Raw genomic sequence first — 26,142 nt, forward strand, 5'->3', positions numbered from 1 at the left:
CTCAGATATTAATTTCACCAACTGATGAGAACAGTAATGTCATTTTTTTTTCCTAGGTAGCGAGAAGAATGGTACCTTTGTTTTCACCTGCCACTATCAAGCACCACCGATTAATAAAGTTGATCTGTGATGTTTCGTATAGTAGATCGGGTACAGCTTTGAATAACCGCATCGTTTAAATAGGTTCGATTACAGCCTTTGAACGACAGCAAGATGGCAGTAAATAAATATGTCAATTTAGCTGATAACAACCATTGAACAATTCCAAGGTGATAGGCATTGAAAATACAATCTCTGAAGACGTCAATTAACCTTATAACAACCTTTTGATCATCCATAAGACAATAAATCTGGGCGCAACTTTTTAAACAACCGCAGAGTAGCAATGATACAGAAACAATCTTTGATCAACGATACTACTAATAATATCTCAACAAAATGCTTAAATACTGACACGTTCAAGTATTCAGCTTCTTTGTAATTATGGAACTTATTCTTAAACTATTTCCAAAGGTTACAGAGCTGAATTCTCATGACTTTTTCGTTTTGTTTTTTTATTCCCAAAAATTTCTCTTGGGCTTGAATATTAATGAGCTAGGAAAATAATATCAGGAAAAGTTTTGGTATGACTTGTTTCTTCCTGATTCTACTCAAGTTCTTACCTTCCGTCTCTTTTCCTGGTTCTCTGATTAATCATGAAAACGCTGCCGGGTTAGTAGGGTACGATGCAGCGGAACAGTGAAATCGTCTGCTTTCTCCACAGTCATGTACAGTTAAAGACGCCGCCAAAGCAACACATATGAATTGTTTTCATTGTGTTTAGCATATTGCCTCAAACTAAAGCCTCGGATGCACTGCTACTTTACTTATAAACCGACAGACTAATAGGTTTCACTTCCTCCTAAAATCCTGGTATGTGTCACTCTATTGGTTGACATTCTGATGGTTTTCCCTCAATCAAAAATCCTCTGATATACTTACAGTATTATCTGACAAACTGATAAGTTTCGTAAGATTAACAATATCAGATTACCAGATCAAGGAAGAACATAGAACACAGCGGAAGGGAGAGCAGAAGGTTACTCGTCTCCTGACCGCGAGTGCACCAGACGAGCTCAGGGCAGTATCCTTGGCAAGGCGTGATGCTCCACCATGCGAGACATGTACCGTGGCACTGTGATGTAAGGTGTTGTTGCAGCTTAGTTACGAGGACGGGTCGGCTCCTATCTTTTATCATCGGCACGGAAAGTTTTTTTTTTTTTATGTATTATTCTTTATTAATGTTTTATTTATTGTGGTGAATGCGTTTTTCAGATATTTAGAATTTTAATGATGATTGTAATATACCTATAAATTTCAACGACGCTTCAGCTAGATATGTTTATGCTTTTATTAATTAAACAGTTGCGTATAATTATGAAAAAACAAATAGGATTGCTTGCCAGAAACTGAAAATGAAACTTAAGATCTAAATAAAAGTCTGTAAGTATTTATGAAAAAAAGATGCTTTGTCAAATACAAAATTATAAGAAGGAAAGAAATATATTGACAAACCAGAAGTATAATCCCCAATACTTATAAAACAATTAGTATGTAACCATCATAATTCCAATCAAGGTAAAAACAAGGTGTGCTAGGGAGTGAATGTATTATTGTAATAGGAAAAAATTATAAGCAAGTAGGAAAACGTCCTTACCGTATGACCACTCAGTAATCACAGGTGTGGGAATTGTTAGGTGATTTCAGTTGACGCTGGCATTAACATGTAACAGGAAAGAGGCAGGTGTGTGGCTTACAGCAGTCATGGGAACAGGAAGAAAGGGGGTGGGAGTGGGATGAGAAACGAAGACATCCGTGACGTCGATGTTCGTCTGTCCTCCCTTGCTAGTCCCCCGCAAAGTGTGACGCGACATAATGATACAAAGGCTTCTCAGTGACTGACTTGCCATAATGAGTGACAGACGCACCTCCTGCTCCTCCTGCTCCCCCTCCACCAGGTACGAAGGACTGTGGATTTGACTTTCTTATCGTGTAACCACTGCTCATCACCGCAATCACCACCACCGGCCTTCCACCGCTATCATTAATACTTAAAACAACGATTTCACATTGTTCACTATCATATAACCATCATCACCACCACCACCACCACCACCACTATCATCATCATCATCATTACTAACCCATTCAGTACTGAGACGTATTTCCACCAACAATTTTTTTTTTTTTTTTTTTTGTATGATTAAACGATTTTATTGATATTGGGAAGGGTCTATAGAGATCACAAGATTAATGGCCAGTCTTCACTATTTCAATTCCCCATACAAGTGTCTGAAGCTATATAAAATCACCAAATACTTAGCAGAATAAACATGAAAACGCGTCCAGCTGGTACTGAAGAGGCTAATAACGGCAACGACTCTAGACTATTTGTTCATCATAACATCAAGTATACAGATCACCGCCATCACCAGCTCCACCAAAAACAAGAACAAAAATACTCCTCATAGTTAATCTGCACCAATCAAGGCTGCCTCTTCTCGTTAGTGTGACTCAAGGGATGCAAACCACACTGTCTAAGTCTGCCTTTCCTCGGGTGGGACTTGGTGTCTTACGTGAATGTGTTGTGTTAAGTGTGCATTGTACCTTCTTATATTTTAGGTCATTTTCTTGGCCCGCTTGACGCTTTTCTTCTTTGTGCCTTCTTCGTATTCTTCTTTTTCCTCTTCTCTTTCTTCTCCTTTCCCTTTTTTCCCTTCTTCTTCTTCTTCTTCTTCTTCTTCTTCTTCTTCTTTTCTTTTCATCTTACGTTTTCTTTTCTTCTGCTTCTTCTGCTTCTCCGTCTTCTTCTTCTTCTTCTTCTTCTTCTTTTTTTCTTTTCTTTTTCTTTTCTTCTTCTTCTTCTTCTTCTTCTTCTTCTTCTTCTTCTTCTTTTTCTTCTTCGTCTTGTTGTTGTTGTTGTTGTTGTTCTTGTTGTTCTTGTTCCTCTTCTTTTTCTTTGCGATGTTGCTTGCTTGTGCAGTTCATAATATTTACGTTATGATAGATTTTTTTTTCGCCGTGGCCAGTTATTATATTCATCTATCTATCGTCATCAAACCATATGAAGTCATTGCTGGACAAAAAAATTCTCACAGAAATCATAGGGCTTTACGATATCCACTTTACGCTGGATGAAGTCGTCCTGGCGGGGTTGCCGGTGTCTATGTAGTAATGTAACACATGCAGAGCCACTGTTGCTCAGTCTTCAGTAAACCTCGACAGTGGCGCCATCTGCTGTCTTTCTGATATTACTGTAGCTTTCTTAAAGAGAACGGAGGTAAGGCAGATCTCTCCCTCCTCAAATTATTATGGGTCTGATGCGGTTTAAAATCAAAGATATAAGCATTGTAACACCTTCAATACCTTACACTAAAGTACTGTGAGGTGATGCTCTGTTTACTTAACCAGTGCAAGGCAAGACCGTGGTGAAGAAAATGGTGCAAGGAAATTTCCAGCGTGTGCTTGCGGGCTGCTGAAGAATGTGTGTGTGTGTGTGTGTGTGTGTGTGTGTGTGTGTGTGTGTGTGTGTGTGTGTGTGTGTGTGTGTGTGGATGGATGGATACGTGTTCTTGGATATTTGTGTATCTTGAGCATTAAGTAAAATTCATTATCACAGGGGTTTTTATTACGATTTTTTATATAATCGTATTGTGTTTTTTTTTTTCAATGGTGTTTTTATCACTCACACCATTTCAGATAATGTTGCTGTATCTAAAAAACTGTTATTTCCTTATATTTTTCTTTAACATTTTCTTACACAAAGACTCAATGTCTCCTCCTAACATTGGCTTTATTGGCGACCTTTTAGAGAAAACGACGAGGAAGCTCATTATAAAGATAAGACTATACAGAAACAAAGGAGAAATTGGATGCGGACTGTGAAGAGATCTTGAGATTGACATCTGTGCTTCTTTCCCTGCAAAGCTGCAGATACTTCGCCCTCAATACAAGGTGAACAAGATCATAAGAAAGAGAGAGAAAAGAAAAAAAAATATTCTCCCGTTTTCCTACACACGAAATCAACTTTGAGCTCTTTTGCCTTCAGGATCACTGTCATGGCCATTAAACCTGTCTGGAAAAATAAAAGAATAAAAACCTGGTGAGGAAATAAGAAACTAGTAAATCCCCCTCGGTGCAGGTTTTGGTACTGTAACTTATTCACACAAAGCAGATAGAAATTAAGTTTAATTAATGCAAGACCTCAAGGCAGCACCTAATACCCTATGATACCTGTACCTCTGGATCTTAGTGCCTTCTCTTAAACGTTCTTATTCCGACTATTATGGATTTCATGGGTGTACGTCTGTTTCCGTGAATGACTCTAACGAACTAATGAATTGGGATCTTTCCTTGACAGAGCTTATTTCAGACTTCCCTTTAATTTTTGTCAATATGGTCAAGTAACAAAAGGGGATAATGAACAGTTCTAGTAGAAGTTATTGTGGTTTTCAAGTTAGATTTCGTGAGTGCAGTGATAATCTAACAAGGATGAGGAATAACGGATGAGGGGAAAAAATCTAATGAGAACCCGACTAATTAATTTTGTGATCTTAGATAACAAGCCTTATTGGAGAAAACAAAGCATTCCACACAACCCTTTCAAGGTCTACTCTTTCGCGGGAACTTGTACACGCCATATAAACTGAGTGGAAAATTACCATCACTCAAGATCTCTTATTGAGAAGTGAAGCATTCTGATGTTGTTCAACGCGATTGTTTACTATCATAGTGACTTGCTTGCTTGGCGCCTTTCTTGCAGGTGGGTATTTTATAACGTGTGTGTGTGTGTGTGTGTGTGTGTGTGTGTGTGTGTGTGTGTGTGTGTGTGTGCAGTCCTTGAAGAAAACAGGAACAATATATCTCATGACAGCCCCAAATGTTATCTATCTCTCGCTTGACTTGGCCCTCCACCACCACCACCACCACCACCACCACTACCCTCTATAAATCTTCTTGTTACTTGTTGTTTTGTTTCTTGTTTCCTGCTCTTCTGATAGCGTCTCATTCCACTTCCCCCTCCCAATGCACACTGGTACCTGTACACTTGTTTGTAAGCTCGTCTCTCTCTCTCTCTCTCTCTCTCTCTCTCTCTCTCTCTCTCTCTCTCTCTCTCTCTCTCTCTCTCTCTCTCTCTCTCCACAAGATTTAGAGAATTATTATATTTTTGCAAGTCTATTTTTAATCTCACAATGGTAACAGCGATAAGCTTTTTATTTATTTTTTTCTCATTTTATATTCTTTCCTCATTTTAATTATTAAAAAGGCAAATCTAAGGTAAGGCCGTTCCTATATATCCATTTAGGGAGCACATCTTCAAACGCCTTAGCGCCTTATTCAGACTAGCTACTCTTGACTCTTTAACAACCTCTACTGGATATTACTGGAGTTCTCAAATTTCTTAAGAAAGCCTTCATCTAATAAACCAATAGGAAAACATTATGAAGACTCGACCACTCATATGCAGAGCTGAGGTAGTTATTGGCGTTTAAAAGGATGTGTTCGTGATTCTAGTGATGGTATAAGAAGGAAAGATTCTGCTTCATTGATAGGGAAACATCATGTAAGTCTGACCAGTTATATCTCTGTCCATATGTAAGGTTCAGGTAGTTATTGTTATTTTCAAAGGCAATTTTCTGATTCCTTTGATAGAGTGACGAAGGAATAGGAAAACAGTAAGAAAATGTGACCAGTAATCTTTCTATCCCTATGCTAAATCAAGCTAGGCCAGATGATGTCAGGTTTGGTTAAGCGTGTTGAAGTTAGAGATACTTTCGTTTTTCTTTTTACCATCAATAACAACAAATGATAATAAGCAAGGCGTTCCCTGGCCTTGAAATGTGAATTGCGTTACATCATCTTATAAGGCAGGACGATTACTTGATAGTGATGTACCGTGTTCGTGTGAAGAATTCCAGTGGATGGTGTGAGTAGGAATATTGTCCTCCTTGAGTAACTGAGTGCTGGCTGTCGTAAGTGCCACAACGCCGCAGTTCACTGATAGGACTCCTCACTCACAGGTACTCGTCTCTCTCTCTCTCTCTCTCTCTCTCTCTCTCTCTCTCTCTCTCTCTCTCTCTCTCTGATTGTGCTCCCCAGCGCGGTAATTGGGATTCCATTCTCGTACGAAATAGTTTCATTGTGGAAACTAAATTAATACTTTGATGTTTACAGAAGAACTGAGGTAAAGAGAATCCACAAACTCGTCCAAGCTGTTACACTAGATGTAATACTTGTGCGATTATTTATCTTATTTTTCTTCTCTTTTCTCGTTTGCTTGAGTGCATGTCTGCGTGTATGTGTGCGTTTGTGTGTTTGACTGTGTGCAGTTGGTATCCTTCATCTGTTTTGCCTCAATATCATCGACATGTTATTATCAAGCAGTTCCAGAGTATTGAGGTGTTGCCACATCCTACCACCAGTCCGTGAATACCTAAATCATTAAGTCTTTTTAATACAAAATCTGCAGGGAGACTCTTGATCCTTTCATGAGGCAATGGAATACCTGTGTAGCGTATTTGCGAGCTATCTACCTCATTTACTACATAGAAACATATGCGTAGACGCAAATTAATGCAATGTTTACTAGCTGCCGTAATCACCTGAACTACAATGGCCGTAGTAAGACTCTGGCCGGTGCGGCAAATTGCAGTTTTTTTTTTTTTTTTTTTTTTTTTTTGAGATCCACGGACGAGGAGGTATGTGCCAAGGACGACACTCAGACTGAAAATGAAAATAGATAAATAAATAGATAACACTCTATAGAATACTTCACAAAAACCTTGGATAGAAATTGATACATGGGAAGACGTGTTAGAACGGTTAATACCTGTCGCATAGGCGCTCGTCACTCATCAGCCCCTGACGACAATTTACTCTTTCGTGCAAGGGAAGAGATCACAGGTCACCGCAAACAGACTCCCGCGTATACATGGTAAACATAAAGATGGAAACAATCATGAGGAAGGCGCGTTGTTTAAGTGTTCAAAATATCATAGATTATTTTGCAGGTCTTTCCAGCGACGAACAAGTTATAGAAGATAATTTTGGCTTGGTGGGAAATACACACACACACACACACACACACACACACACACACACACACACACTCGCGCGCGCACGCACGCACGTACGCACGCACGTACGCACGCACGCACACACGCGTGTGCGCATACACACACACACACACACAAGGGCGGGTTGGCGGGTCCGTTCCCCGCATCAACAGGTTTTGGGTCCCCGGTGCAGGTGTGACGCAAACATCCAGCATTCAAGGTGGAAGGGGTTTCTGGAACACTCGACCCATACATTATTGATGCATATTGGTATCTCTCTCTCTCTCTCTCTCTCTCTCTCTCTCTCTCTCTCTCTCTCTCTCTCTCTCTCTCTCTCTCTCTCTCTCTCTCTCTCTCTCTCTCTCTCTCTCTATATATATATATATATATATATATATATATATATATATATATATATATATATATATATATCTATCTATCTATCTATCTATCTATATATCTATCTATCTATCTATCTATCTATCTATCTATCTATCTATCTATCTATATATATATATATATATATATATATATATATATATATATATATATATATATATATATATATATATATATATGTGTGTGTGTGTGTGTGTGTGTGTGTGTGTGTGTGTGTGTGTGTGTGTGTGTGTTTGTGTGTAGTTATTATTCTCTTTCTTTTGTCTTTACATCCGGTACGTCAGTATTATTTGTTTTCCCTCCCCTACCCCCAACATGGAAATCTTACCGTGCAGTTACGTAGCCGTGAGATATTATGAGTATTGCCTTGTTTTTATATACTTTCTCTTGCAAGTCCATGAATATTGAAGTTGTGAGCACTGTAACATGGGTAATGACATTACATCATGCAGATTTAATTGCATTTATTTGAATAATCTTAGTTTTGTTGTCAGTTTTGATATGTCTTTCATTCTTGTATGATAATGTATTTGTATAGTCCACGAACTTTACTCATTCATACTTTTGTAAGTTGTATTTAAAGTTTCTCTTCCTTTTTTGGGGGGTAATTAACCTCACTATTCAATTATTTATACTCCTTTTACACCCTATTTACTTATTATTTAATTTTACCTTGTGTATTTATCAGTTTCATTTTCATTCATTTACCCATTTATTACGTAATATGTTCCTTTTGTTAATAGTACATTTGCTGACTTGCTTATTATTATCAATGGGGAGGAAGAAGGCATGTACTACATTGCACAAAACACTGGCTTATGGTCCCAGGAAGTGTCGGAGAATGTCTGGTGTGTCCGGAAGGAAGTCTGGGCGAGAACTGGCTGGCTTAGCAGGTGGCCATAGCGACGCGACCTTGCTGCCGGCGAGGATAAGGTCACTCCGGCGCCTAGCCTTGACCGCCAACCTCACGCTCACACTCTACCCACTGTCTCTCACACACACACACACACACACACACACACACACACACACACACACACACACACACACACACACACACACACAGGAAAATAAACATCAGTCATTGATTCATACACTAAAATGTTCGCTTCACGTGTGTGTGTGTGTGTGTTTCACTGTTTGATCTGCTGCAGTCTCTGACGAGACAGCCAGACGTTACCCTACGGAACGAGCTCAGAGCTCATTATTTCCGATCTTCGGATAGGCCTGAGACCAGGCACACACCACACACCGGGACAACAAGGTCACAACTCCTCGATTTACATCCCGTACCTACTCACTGCTAGGTGAACAGGGGCTACACGTGAAAGAAGACACACCCAAATATCTCGACCCGGCCGGGGAATCGAACTCCGGTCCTCTGTCTTGTGAAGCCAGCGCTCTAACCACTGAGCTACCGGGCGCGTGTGTGTGTGTGTGTGTGTGTGTGTTCGTGTTTGTGTGAGCGAGCGAGGGCGCCCTTTCTCAGTGTCCGAGTCATTCCGGAAGAGGCAGCGAGGGAGACATGTTACCTAAGAATGGTCAGTAGGGTTTCCGCGGTCATTAATTCAGTTGCGCACCTTCCTGATGCTAAATTTTCTGTGTCTCCACTGCATCCCGTTTTGTTGTTCTTCCTCCCCGGCCATCCTTCCTTCTCCCTACGCCTCACCTTCCCTTCCGCCAGCCCACCACGTGTTCATTTGCCTAATAGTCACGGCAACACTGCATGATACTTCAAATATTTCGTGTTTTCATCGCTAAAAAAAGAAATGTTAACAGAACACAGCCACATAAACGGACGTGAGTTTAAGAGATATGCATTTAAGTTTAATACAATACGCAAAAGACCGAACATTATGAGCCTGACTAAATCTTATAAATATAGGAAAATTTGATGAATAGATACATACATACATATACACGCATACATACATACATACATACATATAAACTAAAGAGATAGTTAAAGAGGCAAACAGGCAGATAGACAGTCAGGCAGCAGACAGGCAAACAGACATATTAGCAGTGCAGAAAGAGAAACCTTACTCTGCGACAAAATTAGATTATCTATGTTTCCCGTTGTAATGAAAGGCCAGCACAGATGACACTGGAGCTCTCCGCCCTCAACACAGCTTTCTTGTGTGTACTAATAGTGATAGTTTTATTTTCATGAAATTAACTTCCAATGGATCTGAATAAAATTGAAACTTTGATATTTCTGACTGGAGTTTTTCACGTTAAATAAATTCATTCAGATTATTTTTTCTTTTTATTGTGCGATTTTGTTATTTATATAATGATAATATGAATAGCAAGAACAAAAAGAACAAGAATTCTATTTCACTTGATGGCAGTTTAGTACAAGAAAAATCACACACACACACACACACACACACACACACACACACACACACACACACACACACACACACACACACACACACACTATTGTGCGAGCCTTAAATAAATAAGTGAATTAATAAGTGAATTCTAGGTTAAGTTAGATCCATAGTTAGGTTAAGCATTTCAGCTCATTGTTTTAATGTCCCCCCCACCTGTACATTTTCAGTGTATATTTTTTTACATTGCCAAATTAATAAACCGTATATTATTATTATTATTATTATTATTATTATTATTATTATTATTATTATTATTACACACACACACACAGTTAGTTTATTGACAAAATAAATTTGCATTCAATATTATATGAAAACAAAAGATTACACACACACAGGGAGGAGACACGCACTTTGACCCCCTCCCTCTACCCTCTCCGGCACTCTACGTTGGAGGAAAATAATAAAGCATAGCATACATACGTATTACTAGCCTCCACGTGCCGTCCAAGTGTCCACCACTGCGTGCGTCAGCGAGACGACATCAGAGAGGAGCAAGGAGAGCTGGACGGGAGATAGGTTTCACCATTCTGTCAGATCATAGCGTTGTCATTACTCGTAAAATCTAATGCTTCTGTAAATTGTAACACGCTACGACTTTTACTTCATATATAACTTTCTTCTGAAAACTGGAGGTGTCGTCGGAGGTAAGCAACGCTAAAGAATAGGAATCCGTGGGTGTGGCCATCCGTGCCAAGTTGCACGATTCGAAATTTGCGCGGATGCTGGCAGCAACCTTCAAAGTTCATGTCCTTGTTCCAGAGTATGCTTGACGTCAGGCTTGGACTCTGTAGGGCAGTGTGTGGCGGGGAACGTCTCACACACTGGTGCCAACTGCCAGCGCGTTAGCCACCACACCGCGCTCGTGTTGCCATTCCCTCACAGGGCGCAGAGCTTTGCACAGACATCACAACGAACCGTGATCTTGGAGAGGCCTTTAATTTTTCTAAGTCGATTTTGCCTCAGTGTAGAATACACCGGGCACGGTTGTTTGCACTGTTACCGGGTCACTTCAGCGCGATATCGTAGCAGCAGTTTCAGAGAAGCATCATGAGAGTATTCACGAGGAAGAGTGGGGACTCTTGGTCGGAAGATGGCAAAGGCGATCTTACGTAAGTTGTGTGCTTTCCATATTGTTGTGTGATGCTTTGTCTTGTTGAATATCTATGAGATACATAAAATTCTGTCACTGAAAAATATAATAGAGAAAATTTATCATCAAGTAATGTTGTATACTTGCAGTGCACACACACACACACACACACACACACACACACACACACACACACACACACACACACACACACACTCAATTAACTCATTCACCGAATAACAGGAGTGAAAAATCAGTGGGTATTTGAAAGGAAAGCAGAGAAAGTGTTGTATGGGGCTGGGGAAGCCAAACCGGGCCGGGGAGATGGGCTGAGCGGTGGCTAGGTGTTGTACTCTGGGTCATCCGCGTGGAATCTTCGCTGGAAAACTGGATTTGATTTTTATTACTTGTGTGATTGCATTGTCCACATGTTATAATTGTAGGGCAAATTATTACTGTTGAGTATCTCTCTCTCTCTCTCTCTCTCTCTCTCTCTCTCTCTCTCTCTCTCTCTCTCTCTCTCTCTCTCTCTTGAATGAATGAATGAATGAATGAATGAAGTGCAACCGGAGAAGGAACCTTAAGCTTGACTCTTAAGAATTATATATTTGATCATGGACTCTAATAAACCGATGATGAAACTGATATTGATCAAGGAAATACAAAATACGGAAGCGCATCATCAATGTTTGCGTCATTTACTATTATACATTAAGAAATTAAGATATTGTCATCAACCTTACTATAATTGCTATCTTGACAGTATTACCGTCATCTCTCTATATCTTATTCCATTAACTTAAAGACACCATGGATTTTTGCATGTTATCTTGTTCCTTTTGCTAATATATTGGCGTACTTTATAAGCATTACAAGTTTGCATCTAGGAAGTTTCTTGTAGCATATTCATACTAACAGTTGAACCTTCTTTATTCCGCAGTGATACTGGGGCGTGCGGCACCATAGTTCGAGGAATGGAGCAAACAAATGACTACAACGAGGCCGGGGGCGGGGTCGGCGACGGAGGAGGCGGAGGCTTGGGCAATGCTGGAGCAGGGACGGCCGGGGACTTGTGCGTGGTGCGGCCTGCTCTCACTGTCTCCCAGCGGGCCAGGGACTACCACTACCAGCCCCAGGACAAGCCAGGTCACTAATATATTCATTACTGTTATAAACATTAATTTTTGTTTCTCTTGGCCAGTTTTCCTCCTAACATAAAAGAAATTACCGCCGTCCTTGACAGCAACGCGTGAACCCTTGAACTCCTGAGGAAAGTTTGACACGTTAATGTATTACTGGAGTGACCTTAACACATGAGCCTATTAAACTAAACTAGAATTACGCCCATTAGAAAGTTTGAACTATTTAGTGAATTATTTTACTGGTTGTTGTGACTTTAAATAATATTCTTATCAACACCAAGTCATAATTTAAAGCTCGAGGAAAAGTCGTGCTGTGAAAGGGTTCAAACACTCACGTCTGAAAGTTACTTAAGATAAAAATCTCATCATATTCAACAGGATTCGTCAAAACTGTGCAGAAGAAGGTGCGCGACTCCTGCGCCTGTTCTGGAAGGTGCGTGAAGACTGTCATCACCAGCAAGCTGCCCATCCTCACCTGGCTGCCATCCTACAACCTTCGCCAGTCCCTTCTCGGTGACATCATCGCCGGCGTCACTGTCGCCATCATGCATATTCCTCAAGGTAAGGAGAGCTATCACCTGACCGCAACAAAATGCTATAGAAAATTTTTGTGTTGATAATTTTCTGTTCTTACAAAACGTCAATTTTTAGGTGAAGTGTATAAAATTTAAGTCACAATCTAGAATTTCCCACTGTAATAGTAAAGAATGAAAGGGGATAAGAATTGTTCATTCTTTAGGGATGGCCTACGCCCTGCTGGCTGGTCTGCCGCCCATCACAGGCTTGTACATGGCCTTCTTCCCGTTGCTCGTGTACTCCGTCCTTGGCACTTCGCGTCACTGTTCCATGGGTGAGTGGCTGACTTCACTCCGCGACACACGTGACGGTTCATAAAGTTCATCGTTAACATTATATAGTAGTAATGTGTGTGTGTGTATGTGTGTGTGTGTGTGTGTGTGCATTCACTGTACTGACAGGTGTCGCGTCTTGCAGGTACATTCGCCGTGGTGTGTCTCATGACTAGGAAGGTGGTGGAAGAGCTGGCCACCGCCCCCGATGTGCCCCCCACCGCAGCCTTCAGTATCGGTGACGGTGGCCTCATGGATAACACCACCGCCGCCGCCGTCACCTACACGCCGGTCCAGGTGGCCGCTGCTGTGGCTCTCATGATTGGCATCGTGCAGGTGTGTTGCTTTCAGACGCCATACTACAGAGAAAAAGTGCTGTTAGAAAGTGTTAGTTGATGGTGTTTTATATATATATATATATATATATATATATATATATATATATATATATATATATATATATATATATATATATATATATTTTTTTTTTTTTTTTTTTTTTTTTTTTGCCACTTTACATACATATTGTAGAAACTGCATCCTAGGTTTTGAGGTGTTCTTTATGGAAACTGGGGAGCAGCAATAGATGCATTATATATTGTTAAGGGTAATGCTTATGTATCAACATGACCTGAAGTCTAGATCCATCAGTAAATTAGATGGATGCATAGGTGTAGTGTTAAAGAGCAGTAGGTTTTGTAAAGAAAGTGTTTCAGTCCTGTGATGTGTGTGCAGGTGGTGCTGGGGCTGCTGCAGTTAGGCAGTCTTTGCGTCTTCCTCTCTGACATGCTGGTGTCTGGCTTCACCACTGGGGCGGCTGTTCATGTCATGACTTCGCAGATCAAGTACCTCTTTGGCCTTCAGGTGCAGCGTTACAATGGTCCTCTCAAGATCATATATGTAAGTAAAGGAATGCTTGATGATTAATGATTGCATATTTTGTATGAATTATTGTATGCACATGGTAAATGATTCTGTGAATCACACACGTGTCCAGATTTTCATAACTTGAAGTGTTTTTGTTTTCATTTGTTATGATATTAATAGCTAATTGGTTATTCTTTATTCTGTCAGACATATAAAGACATCATCAGCCAACTTCTGCATGCTAACCCTGCTGCCATGGTGATTTCCGGGTTGACAATTGCTACTCTTGCCTTCAATAATGAAGTTTTGAAGGTAATTATCACAATGCGCAGAAACATTTTTTTCAGAATAAGTTTTATTAAGTTCAGTGAGATCAGTTTGAAAACCATGGCCTTTGAACACTATTGTACTTACAGCAGTACTGCTCTTTCTGAGATGTTTTGAAATAATGCAATAATACATACAAATAGTATTGACTAGTGAAAAAGGGAGAGTATCAGAGAAAGTACCTATTAATGAAGGAATGTTTTCCCTTCAGCCATGGGTTCGCACCAAGACCAAGATTCCTGTCCCAATTGAACTACTTGTCGTTATTGGAGGGACTGTTGCATCTTATTTTGGTCACCTCAATGACAATTACAACATCAGAATTGTTGGTGAAATCCCCACAGGGTAAGTTTCTCTTAAATCTATTTTAAAAAATTGTGTGTATTTCTGGCATATCACGTATCTAGCCAGCATATCTATCTTGCTTATTTTTCTTATTTTCTTAATACAGGATTCCAGCTCCTACGCCTCCACCCTTTGAATTGTTGCCAAAGGTGGTGGTGGACTCTATAGTGATCAGTATTGTGGCTTACACTGTGTCTTACTCCATGTCTAAGATATTTGCCAAGAAGCACAATTACCAAGTGGATGCTACTCAGGAACTTTATGCATTGGTAAGATCATTTGTATGCTACTTAGATTATTTGCATGAATTTTCAAAATAAATAAATGCAGTAAATATAGTTTATTATATTATGCAAGAGCTGATACCTCCAGAAACTGAAATAGGTTCAATGTTATTTCTCATCAGCTATTCTGAAACATTAATCTGATAGCTATTGTCATTTATTTTGTTTTAGCAAATACAGTACATATAGTGTATGTATTTCAAAAATTTGAGTTATATACTCTATTTAATTTTATCTGCATGTAATAAGATGCTCTTATCTATATCATTTGACACTCCACACTTTCTCATGTATTGCAAATTTTCACTAGCACTTTGTGTGAGATTCTTATGTCAGTGATTCTTCTGGAAGGCTCCATAGATCTTTGCATTATTCAATCTTTTACAGCTAGACATAATCTTATTCTTACAGGGGATCAGCAATGTCTTTGGGTCTTTCTTTGGATGTGGGCCCATTGCAGCCTCTCTGTCTCGCTCATTGATCCAGGAGGCTGTAGGAGGAGCCACACAAATTACTTCCTTTATCTGTTGTGGACTAATTGTCTTGGTGCTTCTCTTTATTGGACCTGTATTTGAAACTCTCCCCAATGTGAGTATACTTGGTTTTTTGTTTTGTTTTTTGCACCTTTTGTCTGAATTCTTGTTTCGTAAAGGACAAATACAAATGAAAATCAGAACATTTACTCTTAGCAAACCTGTTCAGTATGTGATATGAAAAAAAATGGACAATCACTGAATTCATACTACACTGTGAAATCACTGTCTGAATTGTAAATGCCAATGTATAATTGCTTATAAATATTTTGCAGTGTGTCCTCTCATCTATTATTGTGGTGGCTCTGAAGGGAATGTTCCTGCAAGTGCATGAGCTCAAGCGTATCTGGAAAGTGTCACGTATGGATGCATCAATCTGGTTATCTTCTTTCCTGGGAGTTGTGATCATTGACATTGACTATGGCCTCCTGATTGGCATTATTGTGTCTCTGGTGGTTCTCCTCTGCCGATCACAGCAACCCAAAACTGCCCGCTTTGGACACATAGCAAACACAGACCTATATTTGGATGTAACCAAATATTCTTCTGTAAGTACTGGGAGTACCTCACAAGTTTATGGTGAATAATAGAGCAGATATCAATTCTGTAACAAATGGAAACAAAAGAATGCAATATCAATAAGACTGCAGGATGCCTTAAATGTTTACTGGGAAGGAATGCACGTCAAATTTTACATGTTTCAATAAGACACACTTTATCAGTACCTATATGAATGTGTTACCTCTCAAACAAATCTATATTTTGTCAGTAACACTTCACTTAGTGAGAAATATTGATGATTAAGTAATTTCATAACTTATGTATGAATATGACCAATTAATACATGAATCACTTTACAGGCTGTGGAAATCCCAAGTGTGAGCATTTTCCATTTTGGAGGCCCAGTACACTTTGCCAACACTGAGTACTTCCGCACACAGCTGGAGACTATCACTGGTCTAAACCCAAGCATCATGTCTCATAAAAAGAAGATGTTGGAGAAAGAACAGACTCCTGAACAAGATGATACACAACAGTCAAATAAGGTATGCAGTAGTCACAAAATATTTACTGGCATAGATATGTTGCTTAGAAGTATATCTATAGAAAATGCTCAGTCCAAGTTGTGGAATTAAATCCTATGTAGTATTGACCTAGAATAGATTAAAGCACATCACTTTTTTTTTTTTTTTTTTTTTTTATCAAGTTTCAACATTACTAGTAAGTATGTATGTAGTTATATATATGGATTCATTTTGAGGACTTTCTAACATAATGTGTTTACCACAGGAAGTCAATGGAAGTGTAGCAAGTGAAGGGCATGAGAAGGAGCCAAACAAGCTTGTCATGCTATTTAAGAATAAGAGGAATGGAAAAAAGCCTAAGGATCTAACCATCTCAATGCCGGTAAGAAAATGGCACTTGTCTCTGTCATTTTATTATAAATGTGGGAAAAAATATTCTTATTTTTTCTTTTTTCTATATGGGTGAATAAAATTATACAATTGAGATTTATTATTCATTAAATAAAAAAAACAAAACATTTCAGGAAATCAAACACATCATTATTGAAATGAGTTCTGTCAGCTACATCGATTCAAGCGCTGGGAAGCTGCTGGTTCAACTTTACAAAGACTATAATGCAGCAGGAATATCATTTTCCTTGGCAGCATCTTCAGGTATAGTGCATCTTTAATTTCATTAACCCCTTCAGTACTGGGACATATTTTTATCTTGAGATTTGTGTACCATTAGACCATTTTGATAACAATAGGAAGGATGTATGGAGGTCAGAGGATAAATGGCCACAGTCTTCACTATTTTAATTCCAACATAAATTTGTGAAGCTGTATCAAATCAGCAAATAGTCACCAGAAGGAATTTGAAAACACGTCCTGGTAGTGAAGGGGTTAAGGATTTTGAACTGTTAATGATTCAACTTTTAGAACTGTTAGCAATTCCACATTTATGTAATATTTTGTAACACTGTATACATCATGATACAGCTGAGCAAACTCAAATAATATTGATTACTGTTTACATATCTCTTCCTATGATATTTCCTTCATACATATGCATGGAAGAGAAAACAGTAATTTCTTGAATATATGCACAGATTAAGTTTAATTTTTTTATTTATCTGTCTTACTTTGTAGAATGATTTATATATAGCTATTGTCTTATATATATGTATGTATGTAAAAAGGCACATATCAAAACACAAAGTTCTTATAGTTCTAGAATCTACATTATATTATAAGAATTACTGAAATTGCCATCAAAATTATTGCCATTAAACATTATAGTCTAAAATCAAGTGAAGTTAGTTGTTTCTTGCTGATAGTCTATTTCTTTCTCTCTACAGAAAATGTGTTGGACTCACTAGAAGAGTGTGAGGCCACAAAAGTGATTCCTTCAGAGAACATCTTCCATTCCACACATGATGCTGTTACAATTCTCACCTGTATGGACTCATCTGCTACAAACAGTACTAAATTATAACAGCAAGTATTTGTGATACTGTCCACAACTTTTTATATTTTTTTCATCCATATTTCTGAGTGCAATTTTGTAGAATTAAGTGCCTCTAGGATATGCTCTGCCACTCAGTTGTGTAGCTCATTGTATTCTCATTATATTATTATGATTATGTGTTTCAGTCATTGTTATTTTATTTGGTAGCCATATCCATAACTTGAATATCAAGAAGGAATCAATATGGAACATACTATCAAATGTTTTAATATGCTGTAATGCCTGAAACACAAATCAGTATCTGATATCCTTTGGGCAATGAACTGTGCATATCATTTGTTTTGCAGTATTATGTATGTACATGTATATAAGGCAGCCATATACATAAACCATAGCTTAGTAGTTTAGTTTGTGAGACTTGTGATAATACTTAATTACATATAGTTCATATACTGCTTATCTATATTCTAAAAGCAGTTGTGAATGGGAATGAACTATTTTCTTTTATACAGTGCTTCATCAGGATGAGGTGCTTGCCTTACTATGTAGCTTAGCGGCAGCTGCTGGTTTGTAAGGGGAAGCTATCATGATCTTAACTGACTTGGTGGTCCATAAAGTGCCTGTAAAATGTGTTATTGTGAAATGAATTAGCATTTCACAATTTTCTTTTTTTTTTTATTTATATACTATGTATATACACATGATTTTTACTTTCTCACATTATAGTGAGATGATGAAGTTATCCATAAAATGTATCAGTAAACTTTCAGGTAAGAGAGTGTCTTTCATAAACTCATTTACATATGTGATCTTCCTTGATGCTTAAAAAATGTATTTGCTGAATTTTTATTTTGCTCAATGCTCTGAAAATTAATGTAGTTAAATTTTAAGACACTTTTGACGTAATTATCTACTTATATTCTATTAAAAGATAAATAACTCATTATTTCATCATTTTTGTTAAAGTTGAAAATAGTTTGCAGAAAATAACTAGTTAAAGTTTTCATTTGTACATTTTGGTTATTTTATGAAGAAGATGGTGCACTTAATTAATATATATTTATATATATATATATATATATATATATATATATATATATATATATATATATATATATATATATATATATATATATATATATATATATATATACACACACACTGTTTTATTGACCTGAGTTTCAAATGTGTTTACTTAGTAGGCAGATAGTGGAAATAGACATATGTACTTGGTTATTTCTTGTATTGCTTATTAAAAGTTTGAAATACATATTAGTGTAGGTTTTATATGGCAAGTTTGTATGCAACTGAATATGGGAAATCTAATGTTTTATCTAGTGACAAAATTGAGATAGAGTAATAGAAGTTGAGATGTATAGCATCTACATATACTTAATTTCTACAATGGAGAAAGAGCATACTTATATTTTTGTGCCATCCTAAAATTTAGTTATGTGCCATAGTAAAAATATACTTATTAATATCTAAAACTTAGGTAGGAATATAAGAAGTGCTACTATTTTCATATATATAATTTATTTTTTGTACTTCTTATTTTTGACAGTGAATAAAGTGAAAGAATTTTTAACACAAATTATTGCATCGGTGTTTTACCATTCTTTCATCCTGAACTATATGTAAGCAAGGACAATACAAGAAGCTCCAGTCCTAGTATCACTATACTATGATGTTTGAGGCTGCTGAGCTCCACAGACTCTTGGAATGATAGCATTGGTATGGTGAACATATGAACAGGACTTTGAAATGGGATGTCAAGATTGATTGATTGATTGATTGATACATTTATTGTTGTAGCAATAATGAAATACAACAAAGAAGGAGGTCAAGACAACTGTAAAACTCTATAGATTGGTCTTATCATATTCCCATAATTTCAGGTGTATTGATTCAGTGACATTTTTCAGAATTGTACAGTATGGTGTAGCTACTGTTTCTCTCACCAATCTGGCTTTTCACGTCAAAAATATTGTCTGCTTTGAGACACCAATTATAGAACTGTACTTCCACAAGCCAATTCTCCAAGCTCACCCTGTGATGTCCTCCTTGAGTAAACCATAGAAACACTCAGAAATTTATCTCCAGTGCAATAGCCAACTAGGGGTCAAGTCATTTAGTCTATTGCACCTTAGACATTGGAATCATACCGGCCATCTGACATTACATGGCTTCCTCGTTCCATTCTTCAGATAAGTTTCTGGGTGTTTCATTTCGTCTAATGATTCCATATCAAAAGCACATTATCATCAATTTTCTAATGAGACTCAGTTCACAATGCCAATTTTAAGAATCATTGACATCACAACATGAACGAAAAAAATTTTCGGAGCTGGATAAAGTTATCGGTCCTTTGGGTAAGATCCACTTCCGATTAATCATTCGTTAAAATTAAAGTCCTTTCCTTTAAGAGTTACAGTTAGATGGTTACGGTTTTATAACTGGGCTCCGCCTAGTAAAACACTTGCCAGTCAAAATATAGTGATATATCACATTACTACATCGACCAAATATATGTATAAACGACAGAATTAGATGTATCCTCATCCAGCACGGTGAGCTGATATAGCCTGGCAATGTGATATCACTGATTTGAGTGCTAAAAGGTCAGATGCGTGCCGATGTAACGTATGAGGTTAACATACTTTCTTAAGAATGATGCGACTTTGCAGCAGGGCTTTTTCTAGCTATAGGCGGACAAGGCGATTGCCTAGGGCCCCCAAGCCACCAGGGGGCCCCCTGGGTAGCTTGGAAAATTTAAATTAAAGTCACCCAGGGTCTCCGACGAGAAATTGAAATCTTGGCCCCCACACATTATCTTGCCTAAGGCCCCCACAAAGCTAGAAACGGCCCTGCTTTGCAGTGTAATTTGTTATGAAGCGACCTTAGAATGAGATATACGGTTAAATTTTGAGTCACTTCTTATCTGTATTAATTCACCCTGCCAAACCTACAAGATTAATATAACAGAAAATGGTAACTTGTGCATGGGTAACTTCGAGGACAGGTTACCGCGAATCCTCCAGTCGATACAGATATCGCTGATGTCAATAGCGCTACTGCTGTCAGCAGAAACACCACAGGTAGCGATCAATGAAGACGGTTTACAGGCAGGTTGGCAGGACTCGTAAACCACGTTCTCCCGAGCCCTTTTCACAAAGTTACTTTCAGTATGTAGAGTATATACTGGTGGCTAATAAGAAATCCACTTTACATTGATAAGGAAATAATAGTAACAGGAGTTGTCTGTATAATTTCATTCTTCAAACAAGGATATCCGCTGTCTGCTGTGAAGACTGGCGTGTCTTCGCCGTGGACATCACGGTACTGTACGGCTGTTCTTCCGGCCGGGACACTCCAACGAACAGAGCGAGATATCGATCAGGCAGCCAGAGGACACATGTGCCCCACTCTATTCTACGAACCCTGAGTCCTGCGTCGACTCATGCTGATAACCCAACTCTTATCGTCACACGAAATTCATCGGAGCACCGTCATCCAAATAACAATTTTATATTTCGATTTATCACCGGTACATTCAGCCCAAAAGTTACCTACCACTGCCAGTGAAGAAGTCATATTAAATAGGCCTTCCACAAGAACAATTGAGGGCATCACGGAGTCCGTTATTCTGCAAACAATGGCAAGGAAACCCGACGTGTGTTCTTGGCCGTTAGGCTCCCTGTTGCTCCGGACGGCTGAGGACAGATTTGGAAATAGGGGAGGTACGGGTGTTTATTCACCAGCCCCCGCCTTCAATGCAGCTGATGAGTGATGAAGTCAGATGCCGATAATTCATTCTAACAACAAGCAACTTAACGCTTTCTACGCACATCCACATTTAACTTTGTTTATGGTAATTCACTTTAGGTACCGTATATAGATCTTTGCAGTGCGGTATGCGGTACACTGAAACTTGTGATATTATGAGTAGCCAACAGTATTCAAACTCGTGCACATAATTCAAGTCCCTTTTGCCCTTGGAAACACGAAAACCAATTTTCTTGTGTGTTCTTGCGATAGTAGAGGTGTCACGTTAATCATTGTTAATTTCGCCCCGTTGCGAATGTGTCCTTTACAACAAGCATTAATGAATAAATGTTAGGAACGCCGATATAAGTGTCCAAGATAAAACTTACATTATCATTAGATCATATAGAAGTATATTGAAGATAAACAGGAAGATACTTTCTAAACTCTCGACCAAAGTATAGTTCGCTTCCTTTCCTTACCTAGCTAACTTTCTCTATACAGGCCAACACTTAGCAAAACAGCTAGGTAGCATGTAATGGGGAAAAGAAAAGAAGAAAGGTCCCAATACACTCACTTGTATTCATGTGAACCAACATATTCAGAGAAAAATATGAAAGTGGCATCCATTGCATTCACTTCCCCATCTACCTAACAATATCCATCTATTCCCCACAAAACCATCTACTCTATAAAATATACAGCTAAAGTTCTTGATAAACCACGTACGTTACGTAAATCTGAAGTTGGAACGGGCGCTTAATAAGTATTTGATGAAGTTGTAGAGGTGAGCGTGACCCCCGGATGAGGGAGAGAGGAGCTAGGGAGAGGAGGGAGGGAGTCAGCACATCCGGTGGAGTAGCGGGTACACATACAACCACTAGTCCGGCCACTCTGGCTTCCCCACCCTTTGGTTCTTCGGCTGAGAATCTCGGTCTTGCCTCTCGTCTGCATCTGGTGGCGGGAGGCAGTGCTGCATAAGGGAAGAAAAAAAAAAAAAAAAAAAAGTCCTTGTGCGTGTTGTACATAGGCGAAAGTTATCATGTTATTTGTGTGATTTCATCGTATGCCACCAATAATGTCCCACAATGATACATGAAATGCTAATGATGTAAGTCTTTCACTAAATTATACGGGTGCGATACATATTTATAAAGACAATTCATATGCAACATTTAGTAGTAGGTTCAGAACAAGTCTGAGAGCTGATGGGATATGTCCGATAAAACTAGGAACCTTTTCTAAGTACGGGCTAAAGACGTGAGATGCTTGTCTCACGTCGGATAACACGAAAGTCCAGAGGTGATGAACTACACTGGCGAGAATAGCTAGCTTTGTAATTGTTATAATTATGACAATCTTGCTGCACTGAGTAACTCTTTGCTAGTACCTACATATAGTTTTACAATAAACAAAGGAACATATATTCTAAAGCTTGCAAATTGAGTGTATGCCAATGAGTGAGGAAGTGAGCCAGTGCTTGCTAGGGTTGGTAGCGGGCTGGCTGCGGTGAGGTTGGCAGCAGCAAGATCCTCCACTGATGGAGGGCAGGGGATGCACCTCCCACACCGCCGCTTATATAACCCAGCTCTCTACTTTAATACACGCTACGCTCCCACATATCAGGGGAGAAAATAATACGAAGGATTTGCATGGATCATCCATAATTGTGGAAATTTAGAGGCAATAGCTTGTGATGTGTCAACACTCCATGACACTTAGACCAGCAGTGTAGGTGGGTTTAAGCACCTGTGGAGACAAGGAGAGGTGCACACTCGCCCTGCCGTCACTGCTGGACAAAGGCTGCATGAGCATGGCCTCAGCTGCCCCGCCGCCAGCCGCCGCTATAGTCCTTTCTATTCAGGCCCCCTTGCGTGCTTGTGCTGTGTGGCTGCCGAGCTGTGTTGGGCCTATAGCTACAAGTCGCTCACTTTCACCTCGTTTTTTCTCGAGTTGAAAAATCGATGTTAACATCTTTGGATTTTTCATAGTAAACATTTGCGACATTGATGTGGTCTCTAGTGTGTTCAACACTCCTGTGGAGAGAGTCAGTCATGTATATTTGAGACTCCTTCCCACTGAACTTCGTTCCATGACGAAACAAATAGACTTGACATAAACTTCGTCTACTGTGGCATCGTTAGGCCAGCGTTCGCAGTAACACCGTTGTTGCGGATTTGCTGTCATTAGCATTATAGAATAATGCGTATGATTTCGATATCTACATATATAAGATATAAATGCATATTTATAATCATTTTGCACAATTATAAACCCATTAACTTTCCAAGAAAATATTATTTGTGGAAAATATCGATGGTGGAGCAGCTGAAGTCTCACGGTAAACAGGGAAACATTGCTAGAACGTCCCTTCACTACGCCTACAATCCTTTAGAAAGTAAAACCATGAAATCAGGACGTCTTAACAACATTCTAGAAAATGTAATGATCGGGAAACAAAACATACACCAAGGACAAGATAATCTGCTTTGTTTTGGGATATATAAACGGGGTTTTGAGTAGAGCACGCACACCTCAATATTCAGCCCTTGCAATATTGCCAATCTGTTCTACGTGATGAATCTTGATACAGAAAGTGACGTGGATATTAGGTGACATATATATAATTGGATATACTAAAGAAAATCTTGCATGATTATGTAAATACCATTTAAGTTCTTTATAGTGCATAAGAACCTAAAAAAATTATAATGTAACGTCTTCTTACAAAAGTTTTCGTTGTTACAGGTAGGTCCGTAACATTGCTACACCAATTGGAGTACCATCACGCATATGCAGATACGTTTTATTCTCTCTTCATAGTACTTTCATAGTAACTGACAGTCATGTTACATTCACAGCATTCAGCGACAATATTAGTGTATTGCAGGGCGAGCGGATTGTTTTGGGAAAACAGTTCAAGCTATTTCGCGCGTTTTTTTTTCTCTCTTCCGATGACGAGGTTGTTTGATTCAGTTCCAGAAGTGAATAAATTGTTCACCCAAACACACTAAAAAATACATGAACCTATAAGCATTCCAAACACAACAGCATCCATCTCATCTACAAGCGAAGTAGTAAGCTAGCAATACCTGGGACCTAGCAACACTAGGTGACTGGGTACAAATACAACCATGTTAGCAGAGAGAGAGAGAGAGAGAGAGAGAGACTTTTGGCAGAAATCACCTTGCATACCTAGGTGTAATATTAACTCTCAAGGATGACGTTTGACTTCAAAATAACTGAGTAGGTAGTTTCCTTGGTTGAAGTGATGCTGACTTACAGGCCACCCCGTACCGTGTACCAGCATGAACCAGAAAGGCGCGGTGAACCCATTCTCCCCCAGAGCGCTGTCAGGGTATCCTGTTACAAACTCTGGAACCTTGGAAGTCGCGCTTACAAGCTTGCCTTTGTTTTATGGTGAAAATAAAGGAAGGACGAGAGAGAGCTCCTTTGCTGATAGGTATATCAGAGGTGAATGCTCTTGCTCTCATGACTGATTGGTGACTAAACGCGTATTATGCATTTTTAACCTAGAGGCATCTGTGAAAGGAAGCATTCAACATCATGCTTTTCTAATTTATGTTGGTCCAGAGGAGGAGTGAAACAGCTGGAGAGGACAAAATGGCCGGGCAAATTGTAGCGCGCGTCCGCCCGCCACCTCCGCTCACCCAACACTCGCGGCACCACTCGTCTCGTCCATTCTCGTTCGACTACCTGCCCAACGGTTTTTAATCTACCTCTCTCTATCTTCAAACTGATAAACAGAGTAAAGTTTCTTTCAATAAAATTTTAGTCAAAATTTTTAATTCTTAAATTGTTAAGACTTTTAGCGAAATAAGAGATATTAGTGAAAATATATTTATTGGTCGCGCAGCTAAACTTTCAAAATGGAGTGATGATGTTTGTGGTGTAACCAATACTGGCCCGGGACCCGCTTCACAATATTGGCATTTTGCAAGTGTTTGAGAGCATTGTCGGCTTAGATATTGGCTAGAGTGATGTGAGAAAGCTATGCAACTATAGAATGAATGAGGAAACTGACGAAGAGAGCGTTGGAAGGCTGATATCTGGAAAAGTGCAAGAGTAAGCCTAACCCCCGCGGCCCTCTTGGTTCAATGATTGTGAGGCAACACAAACTTGTAGTGGTCTTCGGACGATGGTTTCTCCCTCTAAAAAGAGGCAGATAAAGGGTAGAGTGACTACTGGACACAAGCTTGATCGTAAAGGTAATTATATGGCGGGGCAGTGGAGGAAAAGGGGGGAGAGGAAGAGATATATGATGGCGATGGCGGTGGTGGTGGTGGTGGCGGTGACCAAGCCAGCCAACACCCGCCTCGCTCTCACTCACTCGCTCTCTTACACGTACTCTGATCAATACACTCTCACGTCCGCCTTAATGTCAAGCTATTCTCTATAGACGTTACGAGGTGTTGTCCCCTCTTTACTGGTAGTGGTAAGGTATTTTGTGTCCGTGAGCCACAGTCAGTCTCCCTTTCCCAACCTGGGGTCTGGTAGGGGGGGTAGTCCAAGTCTGTATGTTTACCCAGTTTGTGATAGCTATTTCA

At 39.1% G+C, this 26,142-nt stretch overlaps 1 protein-coding gene across 5 annotated transcripts in view; it reads left to right on the top strand.

Moving 5' to 3' along the window:
* LOC123505857 (prestin-like) overlaps positions 1 to 19,409 on the top strand; it is a 47,928-nt gene extending 28,519 nt beyond the window's left edge. For 4 of the 5 annotated variants that reach the window (XM_045257651.1, XM_045257649.1, XM_045257648.1 and 1 more), the window contains 14 exons: positions 11,929 to 12,134; positions 12,509 to 12,691; positions 12,870 to 12,980; positions 13,124 to 13,314; positions 13,714 to 13,878; positions 14,053 to 14,157; positions 14,384 to 14,517; positions 14,624 to 14,786; positions 15,213 to 15,389; positions 15,610 to 15,882; positions 16,195 to 16,380; positions 16,625 to 16,741; positions 16,884 to 17,013; positions 17,700 to 19,409. In XM_045257651.1, coding sequence (XP_045113586.1) covers positions 11,929 to 12,134; positions 12,509 to 12,691; positions 12,870 to 12,980; positions 13,124 to 13,314; positions 13,714 to 13,878; positions 14,053 to 14,157; positions 14,384 to 14,517; positions 14,624 to 14,786; positions 15,213 to 15,389; positions 15,610 to 15,882; positions 16,195 to 16,380; positions 16,625 to 16,741; positions 16,884 to 17,013; positions 17,700 to 17,836 — 2,278 coding nt within the window. In that variant the 3' untranslated portion in view covers positions 17,837 to 19,409. Of the gene's footprint in view, positions 1 to 10,930; positions 11,008 to 11,928; positions 12,135 to 12,508; positions 12,692 to 12,869; positions 12,981 to 13,123; positions 13,315 to 13,713; positions 13,879 to 14,052; positions 14,158 to 14,383; positions 14,518 to 14,623; positions 14,787 to 15,212; positions 15,390 to 15,609; positions 15,883 to 16,194; positions 16,381 to 16,624; positions 16,742 to 16,883; positions 17,014 to 17,699 lie in introns of those variants that run through there. The other variant, XM_045257650.1, reaches the window with a different exon arrangement.
* The last annotated feature ends 6,733 nt before the right edge of the window (positions 19,410 to 26,142 follow it).

The sequence above is a fragment of the Portunus trituberculatus genome, chromosome 18 (assembly GCF_017591435.1).
Source record: "Portunus trituberculatus isolate SZX2019 chromosome 18, ASM1759143v1, whole genome shotgun sequence".
NCBI classification, from domain to species: domain Eukaryota; kingdom Metazoa; phylum Arthropoda; class Malacostraca; order Decapoda; family Portunidae; genus Portunus; species Portunus trituberculatus.